Source organism: Ananas comosus, unplaced genomic scaffold (genome assembly GCF_001540865.1).
Source record: "Ananas comosus cultivar F153 unplaced genomic scaffold, ASM154086v1, whole genome shotgun sequence".
Lineage (NCBI taxonomy): Eukaryota > Viridiplantae > Streptophyta > Magnoliopsida > Poales > Bromeliaceae > Ananas > Ananas comosus.
In genome coordinates, this window is record NW_017890986.1 from 4615 (window position 1) to 28299 (window position 23685).

Sequence of the window (23685 nt, forward strand, 5' to 3'; positions counted from 1 at the left end):
CTCCAATTTCTTCTCCACCTGCTCCCCTTCTCCTCCTACACTGTCGCCGCCCATCGATTTCGGCGACAGTAGGGAGGATACTAAGATGGGCGTTGATGGAGAGGTAGGCAGGGACAACGAGGGCGAAGGCGAGGTGGCGGAGGAGGACGAAAGGGATGCGGGTGAGGGCGAAGCAGTGGAGGACGGCGAGGCGGCGAGGCAGTGAAGCGGTGAGCCGGAGGGAGCGAAGCATCAGAGAAGAGGCAGAGGGGTATTTTCAGTATAAAAAAATATTTTTTAACAGAACCCCTAACGGAATCCTAACGGTAGGGGTGAAGTGCACATTTTTCATTTTACAAGGGGGCAAAGTGTAGGTTTTTAAATGTCAGGAGGGGAAAGTGAAAAAGCGGGTTATTACAGAAAAATTTTCAGTAATTTAGCCAAAAATAAAAAAATACATAAAGTATAGTACAGTAGAATAGAATTAAGCCTAATAAAAGACTTTTTGCCATATTGTACTTGGCTCCAAGAGAATATTAAATTAAAATATATTTAATGCAGTAAAAACGGTTACCATAAAATATATTTATTTATTTATTTATGGGGGTAAAAGTGTTATAATAAAAACTTTTTACGACCACGTCAGCAGTTGTTGAAGAAGAGTACAGTGTGATGCATGTAATGGTCGGTGCCTTGTTGCTGGTGCGAAATAGTGTGAGGAGTACGGGTTTATATACACCCATGCACCGGGTGCAGGCAAAAATTTATTACTCGCTGGAAAACATAATCGCATACACCATTTTCTTTCCCAAAATACCCCTCACGAGCCCCACCTCTCTCTCTCTCTCTCTCTCTCTCGCTCTCTCTCTCCTCCGCTCCCCCTTCGCGCCCTCTTTTCCACACTCTCTCCACTGCATCCTCCACCCCACTCTCTCTCACTCCCCCACCTCTCTCTCGCTCCCACCAATGGAGGAGTCCACCGACGCCGGAGATCTCGCCGGAGGAGGACGAGCTCCGCTACCGGAGCCCCGATCGGGTGGTCTCGGCGCCGGGAGTGGTGTTGGCGGCGGCAGAGCGCGGGATGGGAGGTCGCCACCGCTCGCCGGAGATATCGCCGGAGGAGGGGGGCCTCCGGCGCCGGAGCCAAGATCTCGGGGACTTGGAGCTGGGAGCGGCGGCGGAGCGCCGGAGCGGAGGGGGCCGCCGCTCGCCGGAGCCAGGTACAGGTCGATGTCGCCGGCGCAGCTCCCGATCCCGCGCGCGCCGTGCCTCACCATCCCCCCAGGACTCAGCCCCTCCGCGCTCCTCGAATCCCCCGTCCTCCTCACCGACCCCAAGGCACTCTCTCGATCCCTAACCCCCATTTATGTTCTTCTCGTACCCCGCTTTATTTGTCATTTAATTTTCTCTTGATTTGTGCTTGATTTGCTCTACTTAACTATTTGTGCTTGTTTTGATCTATCTAGCTATTCCCCTCCCCGGATTTTTCAGCATTTCTTAGCTTATTACTTCATCTGAACTGTGTGAAGATTCCAAAACTATTGGTCATTTTATACTAATCCCTCTAACTATGTTTTGTCTTTAATACTTAATTTTTTCTTACCCTTCTAATAATTTAATTTGTGTTTTTTCAAGTAATTAATTTTCTTTTAGAAAAAGTAAGTTAAATCAAACTAATCAAAAGTTGGTGGAGTGTTAAAAATAGAAAACCTTGAGCCTGTAGTTGATCGTACCTATATAATTTTACTCTTCTTTTACTTCTCTTTGAATTTGATAGTTTCGTTCTTTATGTGGTGAGATGTGACGCTATGCAGCTTTTCTTTTTTATTTGTTTGCTTTTGTCTTTGTCTATTCTTCCGTATCTGTCGTTTCATTTTGCTTGTCTCGTCAAAAACAATATATGTATATATTTATTTTGTTTTTTTACCATCGAAAGCTCAATGATTATCTCTAAGATGTGACATTTTATGCGCTCTGCACTGCACATTCATTTTATAATTCCTATTTGAACTGTGTATGCATTGCCATTTCTTTGATAAGAAGTTCTTTAACAACTTTTACTGTCATATATTCTGATTCTTTGTCAAGTAAGGTTGTTACAAAGTTCTCTACATTAATCTTTTAGCTCGGACTTTTTGTATAGACTTTAAAGTGAAGGGGGAGAATGAGAAGAAGTTGATGAGCTGCACCAGATGTGGCCACAAATGGATTCCGATGCCCTGGCGACATCAAGTTAAAACAAAACATCCACTTGGTTGAACGAGGGGGATCTGGAATATATCTTTGTCTTGGACAAACTTAAAACTTTTTCACTATTATAGCAACAGTTTGATTCCAAAATGGGTTGGTTTTTTCATCAAACCTGGTCATTAATCATTAACTACAGTTGACCAGATCCAATAAATCTGATTTCTGCGTACTTGACGCAGCTCTGTATAACACCATCTTCGAGAATTAATCTTTTCGTAGGTGCTTGGCATTTTTCTACTTTATGAGCTCACTTTGATAGTTATTCGCTTTCATTTATCAGCTGCCACATCATGTACTAGTAGAATCATTCTGTAGTATTTGCGCTTTTGAAGATAGAAAGAAAACAACATCTTGCATTATGGGCATGTCTCTTTTGGGACTTTGCCTTTTGTTAGAAATTTTATTTTATTTTTTTTGACTTAAAGAATAACTTGATGGGCCATTTAATTCATGAGCATCACTTAAATGAGCCCAGAGGGTTTTTTTTTTTTTTCAAAAAAAAAGGTGAGCCAAGAAGCATTCAGAACGAGAGATTCAGTATTATGGAGAGTTGTTTAGTGAGGACTCAGGAGTGTTTCTCTAATGGTTGTTTTGTTAATTGATTCTAGAACTGATGTTCATTCTAGAATGATCTTTGGAATTTGGAGGGAAAAACTTCTATAGTTTCTTGTTATAGGCCAATCTATGACACTTGTATGTTTGGTGTCATTTACTTTGTCTGGTCCTGCTATACCAGATGGTCCAGATCATTATAAATGTAAGAAATGCCATCCAGAAGATAGTGAGTTTAGAGCTGTGTATATTTATTGCTGTCCTAGTCCCTCTAGGTAAAAATTTTTAGGTGGCTGTAGCATGTTGATAAATTTCTCTTTATTTGTGTTCACAATTTTGTGTTGTCTCTGTGTGAAAAGCTTCCAAATACTGGGAGAAGGCATGATCATTATACTCTCACGTGCCTTTCCTGGACATCTTTTGTGTGTGTGTGGAGGAAGCCTTATCCTCTAACCAGTTTGGTCGGTTCTACTTACTAGTGTGTAGAGGGAGGGATTTTGGCATTCTCTCTGTCAGTGAATTGATGGTTAGGTTTAATGATTGCTATTTCTCTTTTCCTGTAAGGTAGTTTTACAATAATTCTGATTACATGTCATATCTACTCCTTTCATTTGTCTAGTAGATATCTTGTAAGATTAGTGATGGTCTGCCGAAACAGAAGTTGTGAAAACTTCCCCTTTATTTATCTGCACAGTTTGAATTAATTTTCGGTTTATCTGTTCTGTTCTTTGTACAGGTTGAGCCTTCCCCAACCACTGGTACTTTGACTATGCCTTATATCATGAATAGAACTGTTCAAGCAGATGCATTATCTTCTTCAAGGGAGACTTCTATAAATAGTGCATACAATAATGGGAGCTCTGGAGATTTTGAGTTCAAGCCCCATGCCAGATCATATTTGCATACATCAGTACCTACATTGCGAGCTTCGGTAATATCACTTTTCCCATAGTTGCATTTTGATAATACACTGCCGTATCTGATTATTTGAGATAATCCGTCCTACTGTCTGGTAGCTGCCCTCTTGGATATTGTTAGTTCTCACTACTTTGGAACATTCTTGTCATACTATTAGTTTCGAGATTCCTAATATGACAGCAACTTCATCTTACTTTACCCTGTGGGATGTTTAGATTTTGATGCGCCATATTTGAAAGTTAAATATCTTTTTGAAGTCTCATTTTGGATAAAACTGCTTTGGATAGATTTCTACACATGCGATCGACCTGTTTGGATCCTCTGCAACCAGTTGGTCGACCCACTTAGTATTGTCAAAAGAGTAATATACTAGTTTAGTTTTACTGTGTTTAACATCAGGCATGCTCCCTAACCCAAAAAAAAAAAGAAAGAAAGAAAGAAAGAAAGAGAAGGAAACATTATGCATGCTTGTATGTTGTTGATTGATGAGTCAGGTTTTCTAATTGCTTTGAACATAAAGTGCTCAAGAAATGATATATTTTCTGCTTCCCATTTACCTGACGATTGATCAATTTCGACAATTCATGCATAATCGATGAATATGATCTACTATTCTCACCAGCCTAATACTCTTGTTTTTCATGTAGGGTTCTGCTAATGCTAATCTCCAAGAACACGAGCCTTTTGTGCAAACACAAATTCAAGCCAATAATCCTTATAATCATGCAGTGACAGCTCACAATGAAGCTTTCACTACACAGGAATCAACTCTCTCAATAATTTCTCGAACTTCTCCAACTCAACCTGTTGAATGTTCAGAGGAAAATATCACAGAATTACGGTCTGATCCTGGTGGACCTAATCCTTCCTCTGTAGTTGAGAAATCCGCAGAAGATGGATATAACTGGCGCAAGTATGGGCAGAAACATGTTAAAGGATGTGAAAATCCACGTAGTTACTACAAATGTACACATCCTAACTGCCCAGCAAAGAAGCATATAGAACGCTCCAATGACGGACAAATAACTGAAACTATCTACATAAGCGAGCATGATCATCCTAAACCTCAACCTAACCGTCGATCAGCAGTTGGTGCACTTCTGTCCAGCCAGGGAGTGGACAAACCTGATTGTTTATTAAGTGCTGAAGGTAAGGAAGCATCATGCGCATTCTTTATGACACAAAATAGTCTTTCCTTTGGTACATTAAATTGATCTCACATAACTAAGATTTTCTATCTGCATCCTCATAAAGTCAATCCAATTGGTACGACTGAGCTTTCTTCTGGCTCAGCTAGTGAGGATGATGTTGATGGTGGAGGTGGTCGATCCAACACTGGTGATGAAATTGCTGCTGATGGTGACCTAGAGGCAAAACGCAGGTTAGTTTATATAATTGAGTATAGGAATTCTAAGGGAGAGGGAATTTGATCTAAAATGCTATTAGTCTGCTTTCTAACATTTGTAAACAGGAAATTGGATGCTCCTAATTTTGATGCTACTGCAATCAATAGACCTAACCGTGAACCACGTGTGGTTGTACAAACTATAAGCGAAGTTGACATCCTGGATGATGGGTACCGCTGGCGGAAATATGGCCAAAAGGTAGTAAGAGGCAACCCGAATCCAAGGTTGGTGAACATTCTAGATATTTTCTATTCACCCTTTCGCTGAATAGTAGTCTTTCTTACTGCGAGTATGTTTTTTGTGTGGCGGAAATGTGTTCTGACCGTCTTATCTAGTGGAAATTTAAAAGAAGCTAATGGTTCTTGCGTGTTTTCTTAAGATTTCAAGGGCGAAATTTGAAGACGACTTTGTTTAGGAGCTACAGACTCATCAATTTCATTTCAGGACCTTCAAAGCTTCATCTTGCAATGTGAATCACAGATTGCCTGCATATTAGCTGTCCTTTGATTTCAAGAGAATGTTAAGTTAGATGCACAATTTATGAGTATCATCATCATCATTTATGCCTTTACCTAACATTATGCGGTTCACTAGAGTAAAACTTAAATCTGTGAAGTTTCCAAAGTATTGATTTTTTTTTACTGGTTGCCGTCAGGACAACGTCAACACTACAATTTGATGCTAAATTCCCGGTCAAAGTGAGATGAAAAAAAAACAGAAAGTAAAGAGACCTATAGTGAAAGTTATAAAGTCGGTGGATACACTGAGCTACTGTCTTTGAACCTAGGAGGCAACCTCCCATAAAGTTCTCTAAGCATGGAAATGTAACAGAAGATAAAGATTCATGATTAATTTAGGAGTAACATATTTTAAGCCAAAGAGCCAAAATCAAGTTAAATTTTTAGATAGGTTGTGTCCGACTCATTGGAATTGAAACCCAATATTCCTATCATTCCAAGATTTCGAATGTAATTTTCTTGGACATCGAAATTCTTACTAGAATGGATTCATCATATGACATGATAATCATCTTAAATATTGTACACACGAAGTTCATCCCTGGTGGTCTATGCTTCAAAGTAAATCCTATAGCATTAGGTTCAAGTTGCAACAGATGCAACACCTAGTACGAATAAAAGCTACTATTCTTTTACCTCATATATACTAATCATATGTTTGAACTTGCATATTGTTTCCATATTCGTCAGAATATTGTATTCGTGTTGAATTCTTAGCAAATTCACATATATGCCATTCAGCCAGATTTTAAAACCATCCTCTCATAACAACTGATTTCCTTGTTACAAGATCAGGGAGGAAGGAATTTGTAGGGAGGAGAGCATGCGATATATATCACAAGAGAATAGTTCATAAAACCTGACAATAATCCAATAGATTTCATAAATGTCCGTGGTACATATCTTTGAAGTATCTCATAGTCCGTGTGTAAATCAGATGTTTGAGTGGTACATAACAAGACCATAAAGCAGATAACATCTGATTTTGACACTGGGAAAAACCTATTATAGTGGTACTTTTGTACTGAGTAACTTATATTATTGCTGGTTGCATATGGAGACAACCTAAATCAGGAATTAAAATTACCTCGTTACATAATTTAGCAAGTACAATGAGATGAGATGAAAGAATGTAGTTGTTAGAATAAAGTTGTTTGTCTTTAAGATGAGTGTATTTGAAGATATTGTTGATTCAAAACTTGAATGCGAGAGCTGTATTAATTACCTTCTTACATCTAGGTATTTGCTCTTTGGGTTAATATTGAAGAGATTGCCTGTAGTTGGTAGATTTCTTTCTTACCTTGTGGCAATTTGATTTATTGTTTTTGCTATGTAGTGTCTGAAATTTTGTTCACTGAAGGAAAATCCTAGAGTACTAGTGTTCTTGTTTTCTGAAAGTACCTAACAGCAAGGATTGCTCCTGCCGCCCTGTGCAGTACGGTGCCTAGCTGTGCCAACACTTGGCGTGGGGTCATGTCAACACTAATGTAGGATGGAATATAGTGTCCTATGTTTTCGAGGATTTCAAAATACAATCTACAATTTCTTTTGAAAGCTTTTTTGAATTTCTAAAATTTTTTGAAATATTTTTTTTTTATTTTCAGAATTAAAAAAATAAATTATAGAAATTATGGCAATTAAAAGAAAATCAGAAAAAACTAGTTGATCAGTTTTAATCGATTGAGTTCATTGTTTTTTTTAAAAATCAAATTAGAGTAGTTTATCTTATCTTTTAGTTACTGTTTATTTTCAGATTTTCATTATTCACTTAATCTCTAAATAAGGTTTATTTAGTTCGTTATTTAGGATAAGGTTAAATCCAAAATTAGTTATGTATAGGTAAAGCTAAGGATAAGTATAAATAAGGCATAAAGTTTTATTGTATGAGGATGAATAAAGTGATGCAGCTCGATGCCAACATGTCGAACAACCTGTATCATTAGAGTATGCGGCTTGGTGTTGATGTAAGAATGACCAGTAAGTCGATGAGGCTCCAATTCTGGGGTAATGAAGGTAACTCGATCTATAATCTTACCCAACACACTCATCTACCTTGGCTTCATGATTTAACTACGAATGCTCCAATTCTAACTCAATCACATCCAAAACTTCTTTGCCATCGGGTGGTGCGGGCGGAACTGGATTAGAATTATTGACTCCCAACTGTGCTATAGGCGGCGTACTCTGTTGAGCAACTAGGGTCTCGAGTTGAACTTTTAGTTGGATCCATCAATACTCATTTCTCATCTTATCCATCCATTAAAAATCGTCTCAACAATTTTAGCATAATCTTCAATATCTTTTAACCTCCGTTTTTTCTTCTTTCAAAATATTATGTTAAAATGCCTGTCTATACCATCATCTCAAGTCATCTAATATTTTCATCCAAATATCGTTTCCTTTTCTCTCAAAGTAGGACTTCTGATCGTAAAACTATTCATCAAACTCGACTTTTGTCATCTCACATATTTACTTTTAAGGCTAAAGTACAAAAAACCCTCTGTAAATACCTGCTTTTTCACTTTTCCTTCATGACTTTCAAAAACTTACATTTTGCCCCCCTTAAAATTTCAGAAATGTTTTCATGGGTACAACATTAATGGAGAGAGCAAAATGAACAAATTGCTCGTACTTCTTCCACAAGTGGAAAAATATTTTTTAATGTACTTCTATAATTTTGAAGGGCATTTTAGGTATAAATTATAATAAAATTGACAGAATAGTGATGGGACACTGATGAAGGGGGGCTAAATTCAACAACTTGAAATGTTGAGGAGATAAAATGTAGGTTTTTGAAAGTTAGGGAGGGAAAGTAAAAAAGCATACTTATAAGTGGGTTTTCTGTAATTTAGCCTTCTTTTAATGACTCTATATGAATTTCTTTTCTTCTATCATACTTCAGGAGAACTTTTTTAAATCATTCTTTGCGTCCATGATGATTTTTTTCCTAGTCCATTAACTTTTTCTCCACACTTTTCTTTCAGCTTTTTTGCTTCCCTTTTTTTATTGTACTTTTTCTCATTATTTTTAATTCTCACCTCATTTTCTTTCACAAGCCCAAAACTTTTGACGAAATGGAACTAGTAAATAGCCTACACTTTGATATCAAATCTAATAGAGAACGTAATATAGGGTCCTACGTTTTAGAGGGCTCCAAAATATAATTTATAACTTTTTTGAAAGCTTTTTGAATTTCTGAAAATTTTTACAATATTTTTTGGATATTTTTTTTATTTTCGGAATTAGAAAAAGAAATTATAGAAACTAAGAAAGAAAATTCAGAAACATAAAAAAGAATAAAAAATAAAAAATGTAATAAAAGTAATCAGAACTTACTTCTGAACCGAACTCGCTTCGGGACTAGACTTACTCTAGGGTGACACATTCGCGAACGAAGAAAAAAGACATCATTGTCAAAGCATTTGTCTTTATTATAGATTCACAAATTCATATTCATCATTATACAAAAAACTTTATGCCTTAGTTATACTTTCTTATGCCTTACCTCTACATAACCAATTTCGGATTTAATCATATCCTAAATAACCAACTTAAAAAACCTTATTGAGAGATTAATTGAATAATAAAATTATGAAAATAAATACTAACTAAAAGATAAGATCAACTTCTCTAATCTGATTTAAAAAACCAACAATGTACTCAATCGATTTACACCGATCAACCAGATCGGGTCGGGCACTGTATCGATAAAAATTATTGACTCTAGAGATATGGTAATAAGATGGAGAAGACAAAATTGTTTGAAGCACGCATAGAACCGGAAGTGCCCCTTTTTGCCTTTTTTGGATTTTTTTTTCAGTTTTTTTAAAGTAAAAAGTTTTACAATAGCTTTTTTAAGCTCAAAATATATAGTTCTTGTAAATCTGTTAAAATTGGAAGCAATTTGCAAGTTCCATTGCAGAATAAGACCAACTTTTAGTGAAAAGATATAAACAAGAAGATTTCCTCCACTTTGTTTTATCATTTTAGATCTAATGAATTTTCCCATGGTAGTGTTTTCCTATAAATTTTTATCTTCTTATGATTTTGGTTTTTGGTTTCATGCATATACTTTTATAATGTATATAAAATAAACGTTTTTTAGTTATTAAGATGTTTATGACTCTATTCTTATTAAGTTGTGTGGGATATAATACATAAAACATTTTAATAGCCATTGGAGATTTTAAAACACTCTAAAAACTTTTTTTTAACCAAATTTAGTAAAACAATCTGTGCTAATGCATGCGAATGTACCCATGGTATACACTGGTATGGGAGGTGTGCCAATATTGGCATGCCCCGTGCTGCGGCCACAGCGGCACAGGTATGCTGGTGGCACGACAATCCTTGCCTAGCAGCTAGGCAATTCATTAACACACAGGCCAGAATGACTACTAAGCTTATTTTCCACAATGTTGGCTCTTTTCATTAACAATTCAACCTATTTTCTGCAGCACCCTGCATGCCTAGTATTTTCAGTTTAATAAGTTACTTGTGCATCATTATGGAAATTTTAAATTTTTGCTATATTATGCAGTGGTGTCATTGGACTTTAGCCTTTAAAACTTCTTAGAAATGTAACCTTGATGTAATCGTACATCATGATATGAAATATTGACAGGTGATGAATGGTGATGCAAATATTCTTTATGTATGTATTTGTTTGCCTCTGTTCTTTGTGTTGTATTGTGATCTCACTTGATGTTTTAAAACAGAGCTAGTTTACATCAGCACCAAAGATATTACTCTTAATCTCTTTATACAGTCACACAATCAATTCAAAGAGTCTGAGGGCTAAACTTACATGATATACTTATCTGCTGCTTCATTGGGTGTTATATGTTATCTATTTATTTGATTTGATTGACAATAATTTCCATCTCCATTTGAAGATAAAGATGGCATTCATTTATATATATCCTAAAATACCTGACCTTTCTTGTCACTCAAATTTATATGTTCCCTGAATTCTGACAAGAAGACATGATTGTCTATTAGCAGGCAAACCTCATTAAGAAACGAATATGAAACCCAATTAGTAATTTCACTCAATCTTCTTCAGTCTCTGGACAGTCTTGTTGTTTGTGATCCAGCTCTTTTACCACTATAGGAAATATATGATATGATCTAACAATTTTATCCCTTTTCTGGACCACAGGAGTTACTACAAATGCACATTTAATGGGTGTCCTGTAAGGAAACATGTTGAGAGGGCGTCGCACGATCCAAGAGCAGTAATAACCACCTATGAGGGCAAACACAACCATGATGTTCCTGCCTCGAGGACCAACGGCCATGGAGTTTCTGCATCGATGACTACTACAAGCGTTCAAAACCCTACCAACAACCAATTCACCCAACCAGAGGAGAGCGACACGATCAGCCTCGATCTTGGTGTCGGGTTCAGCCCAAATCACAACAGCCCTGCCGATGAGGCACAGTCCTTGGGCATAGACCAAACCCCCCATCACCAAATGCCATCTGATAGTTCCATTCACGCAAGCCAAGTATCGGCGCTATATAGAAGTGGCAGCATATATGGGTATATTGAAGACAAGAATGAGGGTTTTACCTTCAAAACAGCACCTGTGAGCCATTCATCTAACTTATATTCTGGGAATTCAGTGCTGGATTCATAGGATCATCAGCTGGTTACTCTATCATATCCTTGTATTTTAGATTTCTACTTCAGTTGTTTCCTATTATTCAGGGTTTAGGAAAGATAGTTAAGTGTTCTTCTGACAATTTGTATAATCTTGTACTATAATTAATTCTGATGCTTTATAGAGAGGCGAAAGTCCAATGTGGACCTTTCGAGCATTAGTAAAAGCTATTTGTTGTTGTATGCACTTTGTAATCCTATGTTAATTTGTACAAGGGTTAGATGTTGATAATCATCTAGGATTGTTTTACAGTTTTCCAATTCCCCTAGGATAAGGAAAATTGCCTAATTTTCTTTAGAAATATTCCTGTTTATTCGTTAGAGCTCTTGTTAAGTAGGAAGCATAGACATATTCCTCTCAGATGAAAGTTTAACCCTTGTTTCATGGTGGATTGCGATTGCAAGTTGTCGACATGTCCTCCGCATTTAGATTTTGTTCTACTTAAAGTCGACATTGTATCAATTACCATTTCTATCTCTAATAGAATTTTACTTGCATTATTCATGGATTGAACCTTTGGATTTAGCATTGTACGGTCAATAGCTAAACTTGCTTCATAGAAGTTGAAAAGTTTGTGATATGGTTCCTCCACTGTTGATTACTTGATTGATGAAGTTTCACTTAATCATGTCGAATCGTCATTAAATTTGGTTTTAAGTTCATATCCTGGTTGTAGAGCCTAATTTAGTGTTTATTCCCTTTTCTCATCATTTATCTCAACATCATGTAAGCAATACGTTGCAAACAGGCACAAAGCAGTGTCTCACAACACTTTCATTTTGGGAACCAGTTTGCATTAATTATAGTGGAAGCAGTTCCTTAAGAAAGAAAGAAAAATAAAAAAAATATCATTGTCCCAGTGGAAAGAGTTCTTTTTTTTTTTTCCCTCTCTCCCTCAATTTTGCAAGAACAAAAAATATAATTCTCAAGGCTTGGGATAAGGCTATTCTGTAGGTGTATTTGCTCAGCAAGGATTTAAGTGCCGTGGCACGGGATCGTGCCGGAAACTTGCCGGCACCGTACCGATGCATGCCGGTCAAAAAAATTCTTGTGGGCCGATACATAATAGCATGAAATATTTATTTTCTTTAGCAACAAAATAGTTTAACTATTTATTATGTCTTGTTATCACATCTTTTGAACTTTATTGAGAAAATTACTTACTAATTTAAAGGATAAAGGGTTTTGAGCTGTGTTATCGGTACGGGATCTGTATAGTGTCGGTATCTTGTTGGCACGGTATAGCATGGTGAATACGATCCGTGCCGACGGACACTTAAAATCTTGCTGCTCAGTATTGTAACCAAAGCAATTATTTCATTGATGCTTCATGCTCAGCACATTGTAGGAGTAGATATTGCTATTCTACTCCTTTTCTTATGATACATTTGTTTTCAGATTCTCAAGTATCTCAAAAATCAAGGTAATATTTCTTATATTTCACGAGGAGCGCACACCCTTTTCGAGGGCATGAAAAATGTTTAGATTGTAGAGGGGACTGTCCTGCAAGGGGAGATTTGTGCTAATATTTTTGGGTCTGAAAAATAAAAATAAAAATGAAACTGTAAGAAATTTATCCTAAATACAATACAAGTAGTTCTCCAATGCATTAACCAAGATGATTGAGTTTACTATCAGTTACATATTCGGCATTTAGTCTACTAAAATTGTAAGAGCAAGCAAAACATATAGCCTATAACACTTGTTCCATCCACAAATCTCACACACTTCAAAAGCCAATGCAACAAAAGCAAATGCAACAAACGGCGGACGAAGAGAACGTTAAAGTACTGCAGAACAACATACTTTTCCAAGCTCCATGTTACTAACATCAAGTTCGATGTCACAATCTACGATTAGATTACAATACAGAGATTGGTCCTAACTTCTAAAAACCGAAACAGCTAAAGATACTTAAGACTGGTACATGACGACGACGACGACGACGACAACGGCAACAAAGTGAAAATTCTTTAACTATACTTGGTCACAAAGTCAGATCAGAAGAACTTCACCTCCAAGCGCAAGACACGGCCAACGGTCTATCCAGCCACCCGAGATAAAGCACGCCGTCTCTCTCTTCGAGGCTATAACTCGTGCAGTAGCTCTGCAGCAGCGTCTTAATCGTGGCGTTCACCAACGAGCTCAACGGGTAAGGCTTAAACCCAGCCATCATGAACCGTGCCCTCCATTTCCCATAAAGCTCGTGCCTTTCCACCCTTTCTGGGCCCTCGCAAGCTATAATATTGACTATGTCTCTCGCCAAGCAATGCTGCTCTACACTGATTCGATCTTTATGTTCTCTAGGGAGAGTCACATCAATCGATTCAAAGATAGCCGTGTAGTAATCTAGAGTTTCCAAGAATCTCGGGAAGAACGGAGCTGTATTTGTGTTGGATTCTTGCTCCACAAGGGTCACCACCTTTGGATTGAGACTCTTCACCAATCTCAAAAGCCTGTCCCGGTGATTCGCAGTGCTCACACTCTCATCAGGCATATGATGAAGCATAAACGGAAAGTTCACAGCCAATGCTTCCCCCGGCCGCACCGCGAGATGTTCGCGCTCCACTTCACACCCTGACATAGCAGCAGCGTTGAATTCAAACGGCACATTGCATGACTCGGCAAGTCGAGATAGCCTGTGGCCCACTAGATTAAGCCCACCGCCTCGCGCGTAAGCGGAAACTGAATCATCGATGCCAGTGATTTTGACGCGTGGTGGCCCACCGGGCCTTGCTGCGAGGGCCTGAATTAGAGACACCCACTGGGTGCCCTGCGCGAGCTGGAAATCAATAATGTGGACCATGTTCTCCCCTTTAAGAGCCTCTGCAATCGCGCCGTTTGCCGACATGTACGCAAATTTGAAGTAGGGACATGCTTCATAAAGGATGTGCATGTACGAAAGGAGGTCAGAACTTGTGGGTTCTTTGCACTTCAAAGCTTTGTATATCGAACTACCCGAGGAGGCTCGCCGAGCCACAAGCCCTTCCAACAAGTAGGCTCCCAACCGTTGGATCGGCTCCCCAGAGACTGAAACCATCGGCCTTAGCTCAGACATAAGCCATTCCACCACGAAAAAGTCCTCCTCGGCCATAGCTCGAGCACAAGCTATAAGCACCTGCTTCAAATCTCCTTTAGGGATTTCAAGCACTTGCTTCCACTTCTCAGGTTCGAGAGAGAGATGGCTTGCAAAGGAGGTTTCAAAGCTGTTAACTATATTATCTGAGTCTGGTCCAAGCATTGCAGTCTCTATTTCCCGTAATTTGTTCTTTAGATCATGTGGATCCTCGGTAATACACGAAACACTTATAGGGGACCCGTAGGTATTGTCCGATTGACTATCCTGCTGAGAATGTGGGCTCCCACTCGAAGAAGAAAAGCTAACAGAAGATGGTGGCGAATTCTGTTTCGTACAAACAGGAGGAGCCAAAGATGACTCAAGAGTGCAGTATTGCTCTTGACTTGGTTTCTGAGGCGGAATACTCCCTCTCTGGGAATTATCATCGGAGGATAGATAGTGTAGATCTTGGTGATTTTGTGGCACATAATGCAACTCCTCTTCTGTAACCGACATGGGTTTACGATCATAGTATGGTTTCTGGGAGTTATCTGGGTATCCGTACTGTTTAGAGGATTGCATGGATATGTTAGCGGCCGAATGCTTTATAGGAGAAGCTGTCATGTCAGATTCGTAAATTGACTTCGCTCGCTAAGGTAATTTGAAAAAACCGTATCTGAGTTGGATAATTTATCATCAAAAACAGTTACCTGTCAATATAACTCCTCATCTGTGGGTAGAATCAAACCAAGATCTGCAGGAGAGCGGGGATTTAAAACAAAAAAAAAAAGAAAGAAGGAAAAAGAAAGATCCAAACATAAGTGCACATCCATATCCACGAAGAATGAGTCAAAGCAACAAAGAAAAGATATGTCTGTTACAACCTCTGAAAACAGATGCACATAATTTATTAGTGAGATTCATATGAATTCATTACGTAAAAAGTTCATCCATGTTAAGTTCAAATCACAATGTTTCATGGGAAAATGGATATCAAAAAGGAAAAGAACAGCATTGATCTACGCTTGTCCACATTATTGGAAAATTTTAAGTTCTCAACCTGCTTGACAGTTTAATTGAAGAGCATAAACAATCCAAATTATAACTTTTTATTACTAAATTGCAGTATGCAAAAATGACACATGGCGGTACCAACCATAGTTAGTTAATTCGGATTTGGCAAAAATTCGGTACGGGTATAATTCGGATAAAATTCGTCTTTTAATTTTTAAATTCGTTGAAAAATACGGCTAAAAAACGGATTCGCCAATTATTCGGATACGTGATTTATATAGATATTATACGTTCACTAATTAAAAATTCGGGATCAAAAATTCGGCTATTAAATTAAGTTTTTTTTCTCTCAAGATTTATGCAATTAGTATAAATACTCATAATTCTTAAGAATATAAAAATAAAGAGCTACAAAATTAAGCTAATTAAGTAAAAAAAATAGCAAACTATATTATATCCCAAAATATATTAAGCAAATAGCAAACTCAAATCTGTATCTCCATATTGCTATTTCTCCAAATTCATCGGAAATTCACAGTATTGCCAGTTAACACCCATGTTTTTTAGCCTTTGTTAAGTTTGCTAGATGTCCCTTGGTTTTTAATCAATGCATATGCTTGTGACTTTCAAACCTTACCCACAACCTGCTGGCCATATCAAACCTTTTGAGGTCTTAATTCTAAAAACCTTATTTGCTGATTATTCTTGTATGCTGGGCATATTCATGTATGCTGTAGAGATTAAAGATAAAAAGGAAGTAATGAATCTTAATAAATGCATGTTCACAAAGATGCTACATTTTGTAGTCATGGTCTTGTTACTCAAAACCATACAGTCAGCAATTAAGAGAAGATGAAATAAAGGAAAGAGAGAGAGAAACTAAAGCATAAAAATTCTTGTAAAGAACCACCCGATTACTGATCCATCGTTGGAGAGTGGAAGCGGAAGCGGAAGAGGAAGAGGCGACAAGGAGGGTTCTGATTTCTGAAGAATGAAGAACCCGATCTTCGATGTGGCCACGCAGGGGCTTCCGATGGCTCGAAGGGAAGAGGAGGAAAGGAAGGGAAGAGGAGGAAGGAAAGGGATGGGGCTGGGGTCGGTGGCAGGGCGGCAGGGGTGAAGAGTTAGGGCAAAACCTTTTTTCGCCTCAGCGTCTTCGCGAATGAAAGCTTTTTTTTTTTTTCTTCTTTTTTTCTGTTTTGGGCTAGCCACGAGGCCCGCGACCCAGCGAGTCCGCGACCCGGCCGCGAGTCCGCTACCCGCAAGCCCACAGCGCCGTTTTTTTCGGGCGAATAATTCGCGAATAAGTACTTTTGACGAAAAAAACGCATTTTTTTTTCGAATTTTTGGGAATAATACGTATTAGGTCGTTTAATTCGTTTCTTCAAAAATTCGCGAATAATTCGCGAATAATTCGCAAATTAACTAACTATGGTACCAACCAATTACTAGATCGACAGTTCTTATTCAACCCAGTCGAATGAAGTGCTGTAATTCAGTATACCTACAATCTATGAGTATCAGAAAGGATAAATTAAGGACGAACCAGCCAATAGATCTTGGTCAACTGGAAATAGAAACACTAAGTTCACTATCAAAAGCAGCCGCTCGAGACTTTCATGCTTTGACAGCAAGATCAAAGACTTCTTCTTCTTCTTCTTCTTTTCTAACGAATGTAATTAACAAAGCAAGTGCTTCAAACTCTTACAACAAATCTGCTGTTGCACTTCAAATTTAACAAGTGAAACAACCATCTAAGGACCAATTGTCCGAGAGAAAACATCTATTCACCATCATGATCGGACCAAGGACATACATGAACCTGCCATTTTAATTACACACACTGAAGAAAATATACTAAAGTTCAAATCATCTGAGAGAAACACGGGAAAGACTCGGCGGCTATCTATGCGACAAGACGATTATTCTTCTTGCCTTCCGAAGCAAAGGCATGACATGACGGAGACACTTCAAGTGTCCCTAAACGTGTTATTGATTTGTAGAAAGTGCACTCTGCCATCATACCAAGTTTTAGTTTGAGCTCTCCTTTTGTCTTAGTAATTTCAAATTTAAGGACAAGGTTGTTTTTAAGAAAGTAGAATAAAGCAACGCAAATGCTATAAAATTTTAATGTTAGACATGAAAGATTCTTTTGATTTTTGGAAGGGGACAAAAGAAATTCACATTTAAAGTTGGGTCTGGTGAATAAATGGTATCATGTAAATTTGTCTCATCTCTCATGGAAATTGTTTGTCTCATAAGAATAAAATGCTATGAAAATACTTACTAGTAGATTAATAGATCATTTCGGAATGGGATATACATCCTAGATCAAGTAAAGACTTTGGGTTTCGATCAAACCATTGCTACATCTATTTAATAACAAATTAGTGATCACTATAGTAGTCTAGCATTAGCATATAAATAAATAAATATACTTTGATTTCTGTGACCTGCACTTGTTCATTGGTTGATATATATGCTAAGGAAAAACTTACACTCAACTACTTGAAGTTGCCAACTGTTAGATTATTCTCCTTGCACATGGAAATGGTCATAGAGCCACCGATAGATGGGAAATACACCTACTCGTGCTGTTTCAATTGTGGTGCACTCATATTAGTTTTATATTTGGGTCTAGGATTCGATTAATCAGTTTTCAAACTTCACTACCAAATTTGCTTGATGGGTTGGGTAGAAGAGAATCATTCGGGGACCAATTTAAGGTTAAGAAGGGAACACAGAACGAAAAAATAGAAGGTACCTTAGAGAAGACATAAACTACATAGAGAGTTTACTCATTATCTCACTCATCAATAATCCAGTACATGTACTTCTCTAGTTTATCAATCATCCAAATAGCCTGGAATCAGTGCTCTGCTGCAAACAAAAACCTAATGTTTTATGGCTAGGGCTATTATTCTCTTATAAGTATAGTATAGAACCCTTTATACTCATAAGTTTTCGACCGTTGAATGAAGGAATATGCGGTTAGGAATTAGAATGATAGTGGTCTCCGGTTAGGATAATAGTGGTCCCCTAGGGTTGAGCGGGTGAATGGTATGATCTAACGGATAGAAATGGTCAAAGGGGTAGATCTAACAGCCGAAAATTTATAAGTACAAAGGTGTCTACACTCGTAAGAGTATAGTAGCCAATTATAATAGCAGCACAAATATTCACGCATGGACTAAGTTATGCTGCAAATAGAAAAAAAAAAAAATCGGGAATTTAGAAGTTCCCAAGATGTTCCTGAGAAATCCACTTATCATCTGAAACTTGACGAATTCAATGAATGTTTAGAAAGATTCCAAAGCAAATCAACACAAACAAGGGTTGCCAATGATTTGAACATTGCTACACATAGATCAAAACAATATTTTTCTGCATTCACTGGGGCCAACATGTATAGATAATTGCATGAAATCTTCAGGAATGTGCAACTTGGTAGTTCAAAAAAGCATCGCACATGACTCTTGCTATATTCTCCAATGACAAATACACGCTAACCCTTCTATTTTTTCAGAAAAAATGCTAACGACCATCTAAAACTTAACCATGGGTATGGATTTTGCAAAATTTTTGACCAACATGGAGGAATATTCTGAGGAGTTGCATATCTGAGTATATTTGGATGAGTGAAAGAAAACAAATTAATAAGAAAAGGTGACACGACGAAGAACTCAATCTCTCTTCACAGTTCTTTTCAAAGAAGATGGAATAATCCTTAGAAATTCTGATAGCTACAGCTTTACAAGAACATTACAGCACTTTCCGGGAAATAAACTAAAGACTTTTTTCTATTGACACAGTAGGTTGAATCAGGTGATTAGGTTTGCATCATGGCAAAGATTATTGCAAATAGTGAAAGGCTCATTACTGCCGCCTAAACAAGATACGAAATGAATTTGATTTAGGGGATATGAGACTCAAAGACATGGCGGTTCTATTGGCAAGAAACACAGATAGAATCAAAGGATCATGAAGCTATGTAATAAAGAAAATCCGTTTCCATCGATAAATCGCCGTTTTATTATAGAAAGTCAAGATTTTGAACTTGCTTGCAAGGCTTTTGCTGGATTTCTCCATTTTGAGTAAGCTTAGTCTACACAGTGACAGCCATACATATCTTACTGCTCTATTTCAAGCTAAACAACTTATCTTGTCAAAGAAACTAGATGTTTGAATATTATCATTAGAGTGAAAGTTGTCTTCTTTTTTTCTCTTCTGACGCAAAATGGCTATCATGAAGTCAGCTCAATAGACATGGACAGGGAGGTTAAAAAGTCCAGAAATTAGACCTCAAACATTAAAAGTAAAGTCTGCCTTTTCCAAATTCAACAAATTAGATTGCCCAAACCACTAAACAACAGCAAATCATTATCAGCAAAAAAAAAAAAAAAAAGTCACAACTAAAACTAATTCTAGAAGAATAAAACAGGGAGAATTGATGGACTAAACAAAGGGATCCTAATCCTAAGTAAGCATGAGCCCCAGGAAAAATAAATAAATAAATAAATAAATAAATAAAAGAATCAACACAAATACTAGACTCAAAACTAGCATCCAAGTTGACAAAAATCTAGCTTTTCACATCCCTAAGAAGAACTAAGAATTTGGGGGTAAAGGATCGATAACTTTCCTCTTCTCTATAAATAAAAAATTCCTCCTTTACAACAAAAGAGCCCCCAAATCAATGAAAACCAACAAATATAATTCATGGATCCAAAAGATAACCTCGGAATAAACTCAAAACACCCACATCATGATTCCCCAAAACAACTACATGATTCACGCATCAATTAGACCATACATGACGGATAATTCTTGTTGAAAACTCATGAAAAACTCAAAATTTGAATTAAATTCTACACATTCATACCTTTTTGAATCCAAAGATTTTGGCTTTAGCAAATTTGGAGAGCTAATTAAGGAGTTCATTTGGACGGAGAGAGAGAGAGAGAGAGAGAGAGAGAGAGAAATAGGGTGAGAGAGGAGACCTACCTTAAAGGAGAAGAAATAAAAAGACCAAATCCGACAATAAATGCCCCTGATCTTGTATGAAATTACGTTACCGCCACTACAGGGCGCTGTACCTAATTTTCATTTTTACCGTGGGTACATGAACATGTGAGCGCCTGGCGCGGTGTGAAAGGACAAAAACGCCCCTCGCAAATTTTTCTTTTTTTTTTTCGTTTAGTTTTGTCATGTAATATAAAAAATTCTAATTTTAGAAGATATTTTGTAAACACTCCTACATCAAATACCACTTTTGTCGTTTAGCATTTTTCACTTTACTATTTTATAGTTTAAATTGTATAACTTTTGTACTCTATTATTTTTTTTTTTTTCATCAGTACTTTTATTAACTCTTCGTTACGCCATATACAAAAAACTTCAAATACCCTATCCATGATTTATTAAAAATTCACTTTAGTAGCTTATGGTTTATTGAATTTTACTTAAGTACTCTGTGGTTTTAATTTTATCACTGATATAACAACAAAAAATTAACGGAGGTGATAACGGAAAAAGAAAAACAAAACCATATGATACTAAAGTGATATATTTTAAACCATAGGGTACTAAAGTGAGAAAGTGCGAAACTACAATGGAGGTATTTGAAGCTTTTCTTTAAAATAATAATATTAATAAAGGTAAATTACACCTTAGTTAAAACACACATTTAGTCCTTTAATTATAAGGCAAGTGACAATTTGGTTCTCAAATTTTATTCTAATATAATTTCTGGCTCGAACTTTCAAAAATATTGCAGTTAATCATACAATCTAATTTAGTTCATCAAATATTGACGCATTTTTGATGAAAAAATGATATATCATTTTAATTATTGGTGCATCATCAATCACAATACTATTACCTTATTTATATTATTAGCAGTATACTAATATTTAGTCAAGTAAATTTGATTGTGCGACTTGATTGCAATAATTCTAAAAGTTCGAACTAAAAATTACAACAAATTAAAATTTAAGAATTAAAATGTCACCCTCATAGTTTGAGGATGTTTAAAATTTACCCTTAACATTTTTTATTCTCAAATAATAAGGTGCACAGCACTTTAATTCTCAAACTTTAACCGGTAATAATTTCTGGCTTGAGCTTTCGGAATTGTTATAATTAAATTCTACAATATAATTTAGTTGATAAAATATTAATGTACCGATAATGCAAAAGTGACGTTAAATCTTAATCACTGTAGTGTTATTAATTATAGTATTGCTACATTAATTCTATATTAACGACACGTCAGCATTTAGTCAACTAAATTGGATTGCGGAACTTGATTATAATAATAAAAATTCGAACTAGTTACTACAAATTAAAGTTTGAGAACTAAAGTGTCAGTCTCTTTATAGTTTGAGGAACAAAAGTGTAATTTATTCTAATAATAATAAATTAAAATTTTAAAAAATATATTGGGTATAATTTTATGTGAAAAATTCAATGTGCTCATAAATAATGACCTGCACATAAGATTATTCCCAAATGCTTACCAGCAGCAAAACGCATGCATAAATGTGTCTGATAGTAAATTATATAGAATTAGCATCCCAACCACAAGTTAAAATAAATCTAATAAAGTCAAATGCGATATAAACCAACTCTACTTAAAATTTTTAAAATTTTAATAAGAATCAGTTTTTGGTTATGGGGTTTTAGATAATGAAAGCGAGTTTTGGATAATCAGCACTCTTTAAAAAAAAAAAAAACAAAAAAAACCAAAACAAAACAAAACAAAACAAAACCTCGATATGTTAAAAGGTCAAAATACTAGGATTGATTATAGAGGGGGGTTTCAATGTGATCTTTTCCTTTCAAATTATTGAGCTCTATAACAAAATCTTGTTGATAACATGAGGTAAAAATATATAAAACTTATCAGAATTATGAGCCGCTTGAATTTAGTTGCCGAATCTTTCAAAATTTTAATTTTACTAACCTTTCAGTTTGTTTGATTTAAGTCAGCTAATGGTAATTGCACTATAAAATTTAAACTAATTATTTACGTTAATGAACTTGTATATAATTGTAAGAATTGTATAAAATATATTAATTACATCTCTAACGATAAATGATACATTCAAAATTTGTAGTCAAAAATGCCGTTCACTGACTCAAATCAAATAAATTGAAAAATTGAACAGTAAAATCAAATTCTTGAATGATCGATTGGGTAGCCAAATCCAAATAGTCCTTAGTTCAAGAAAATTTCATATGTTAAGTATTATCGTAACATAATAATCTATCATGCATATAGGCATTTGGGTTCAGGTTTCGAATTTGGTTATCGGATTCAGATTCGAATTTTAAAAATTCCGATCCATTGACATTCCTAGATCTAAACAAGAATAGACTATTATTTGTATACTATGATACCAATTGATGCATGCCGAAAAATACTGACCTTTAATAAAGTAGTCATTAGTATCATAGTAGAAGCATATCGGTATATTCTTATTTGGGCCTGCGTTGACTAGTTATTAAAATATAGAAAAACATCAAATGTTACCTCTGTGATTTCACACTTTCTTATTTTAGTATCATATGATTTAAAGTGTATCAATTTAGTATCCTGTGATTTTATTTTTATCTTTTCTATTAATCGAATTTCACTAATTTTTTTGTTAAATCAGTGGCAAAGTTAAAACCAAAGAGTACTAAAATGAAATATTCCGATAAAGTCTAGGTGAGAGTATCCAGAGTTTTTTGTATATAATTTAACGAAATACTAACGAGAAAAAGCTGACGAAAAGATAAAAATAAAACTTATAGGACACTAGTCTTGATACACTTTAAACCACAATGGTACTAAAGTGAGAAAGTATGAAACCACATGAGTGGCATTTGATGTTTACCCTTAAAATTTGTTCGGAGTTTCATTTTAGATCCTATTTGAAAATAAACTAAATGCCTCCTTAGCTTTTATGTGTCAAGTTGTGTTCTTCTATTATCTAATGTTAAGTTCATTGCTAAACGATTACTTATTTATATTAAAAGGTTTTTTTTTCCTACTTGAAAAGAATATTTATTTATAAAATGATCAGCTTTGCTTTGGAAAATTGTAACGTTTCTCTTGTCAATTGGTAACTTCTAATTCGCCTCTTTAGTGCATGCATGGAATGAAAAATAAAGCAGTTTTTTTCATTTTCATATCAAGAAAATTAATGTGAGATGATAAAATGAACCAATTTAATATATTTATAGAAGTTTAACAAATTAAGCATTAAATTTATTTTAAAAGAATAGAAGTAAAGGTAAAACTTTGACAAAACTTTGGAGGCTACCATATTGCAATTAAC

General features: G+C 36.0%; 2 protein-coding genes across 6 annotated transcripts; one reads left to right on the forward strand and one right to left on the reverse strand.

The window, feature by feature from the left end:
* Positions 1 to 845: 845 nt before the first annotated feature.
* LOC109704514 (WRKY transcription factor SUSIBA2-like) lies at positions 846 to 11523 on the forward strand. 3 transcript variants are annotated; one of them, XM_020225266.1, is made up of 6 exons: positions 846 to 1317; positions 3518 to 3712; positions 4347 to 4848; positions 4954 to 5080; positions 5171 to 5329; positions 10785 to 11523. In XM_020225266.1, the coding sequence occupies exons 1-6, from the start codon at positions 946 to 948 to the stop codon at positions 11263 to 11265; spliced, it is 1836 nt and encodes a 611-aa protein (XP_020080855.1). In that variant the 5' UTR covers positions 846 to 945; the 3' UTR covers positions 11266 to 11523. The 3 variants fall into 3 exon arrangements, with proteins under 3 accessions (XP_020080855.1, XP_020080853.1, XP_020080854.1); XM_020225264.1 differs by having other exon boundaries at positions 849 to 1317; positions 4993 to 5080; XM_020225265.1 differs by lacking the exon at positions 846 to 1317 and adding an exon at positions 2755 to 2986.
* A 1494-nt stretch (positions 11524 to 13017) lies between these two features.
* On the reverse strand, positions 13018 to 20357 carry LOC109704513 (chitin-inducible gibberellin-responsive protein 2-like). Of its 3 annotated transcripts, none has more exons than XM_020225263.1 (3): positions 20244 to 20357; positions 15058 to 15101; positions 13018 to 14911 (listed from the first exon to the last, which is right to left on the reverse strand). In XM_020225263.1, the coding sequence occupies exon 3, from the start codon at positions 14861 to 14863 to the stop codon at positions 13301 to 13303; it is 1563 nt and encodes a 520-aa protein (XP_020080852.1). In that variant the 5' UTR covers positions 14864 to 14911; positions 15058 to 15101; positions 20244 to 20357; the 3' UTR covers positions 13018 to 13300. The 3 variants fall into 3 exon arrangements, with proteins under 3 accessions (XP_020080852.1, XP_020080851.1, XP_020080849.1); XM_020225262.1 differs by having other exon boundaries at positions 13018 to 14964; XM_020225260.1 differs by having other exon boundaries at positions 13018 to 15101.
* Between the last annotated feature and the right edge of the window lie 3328 nt (positions 20358 to 23685).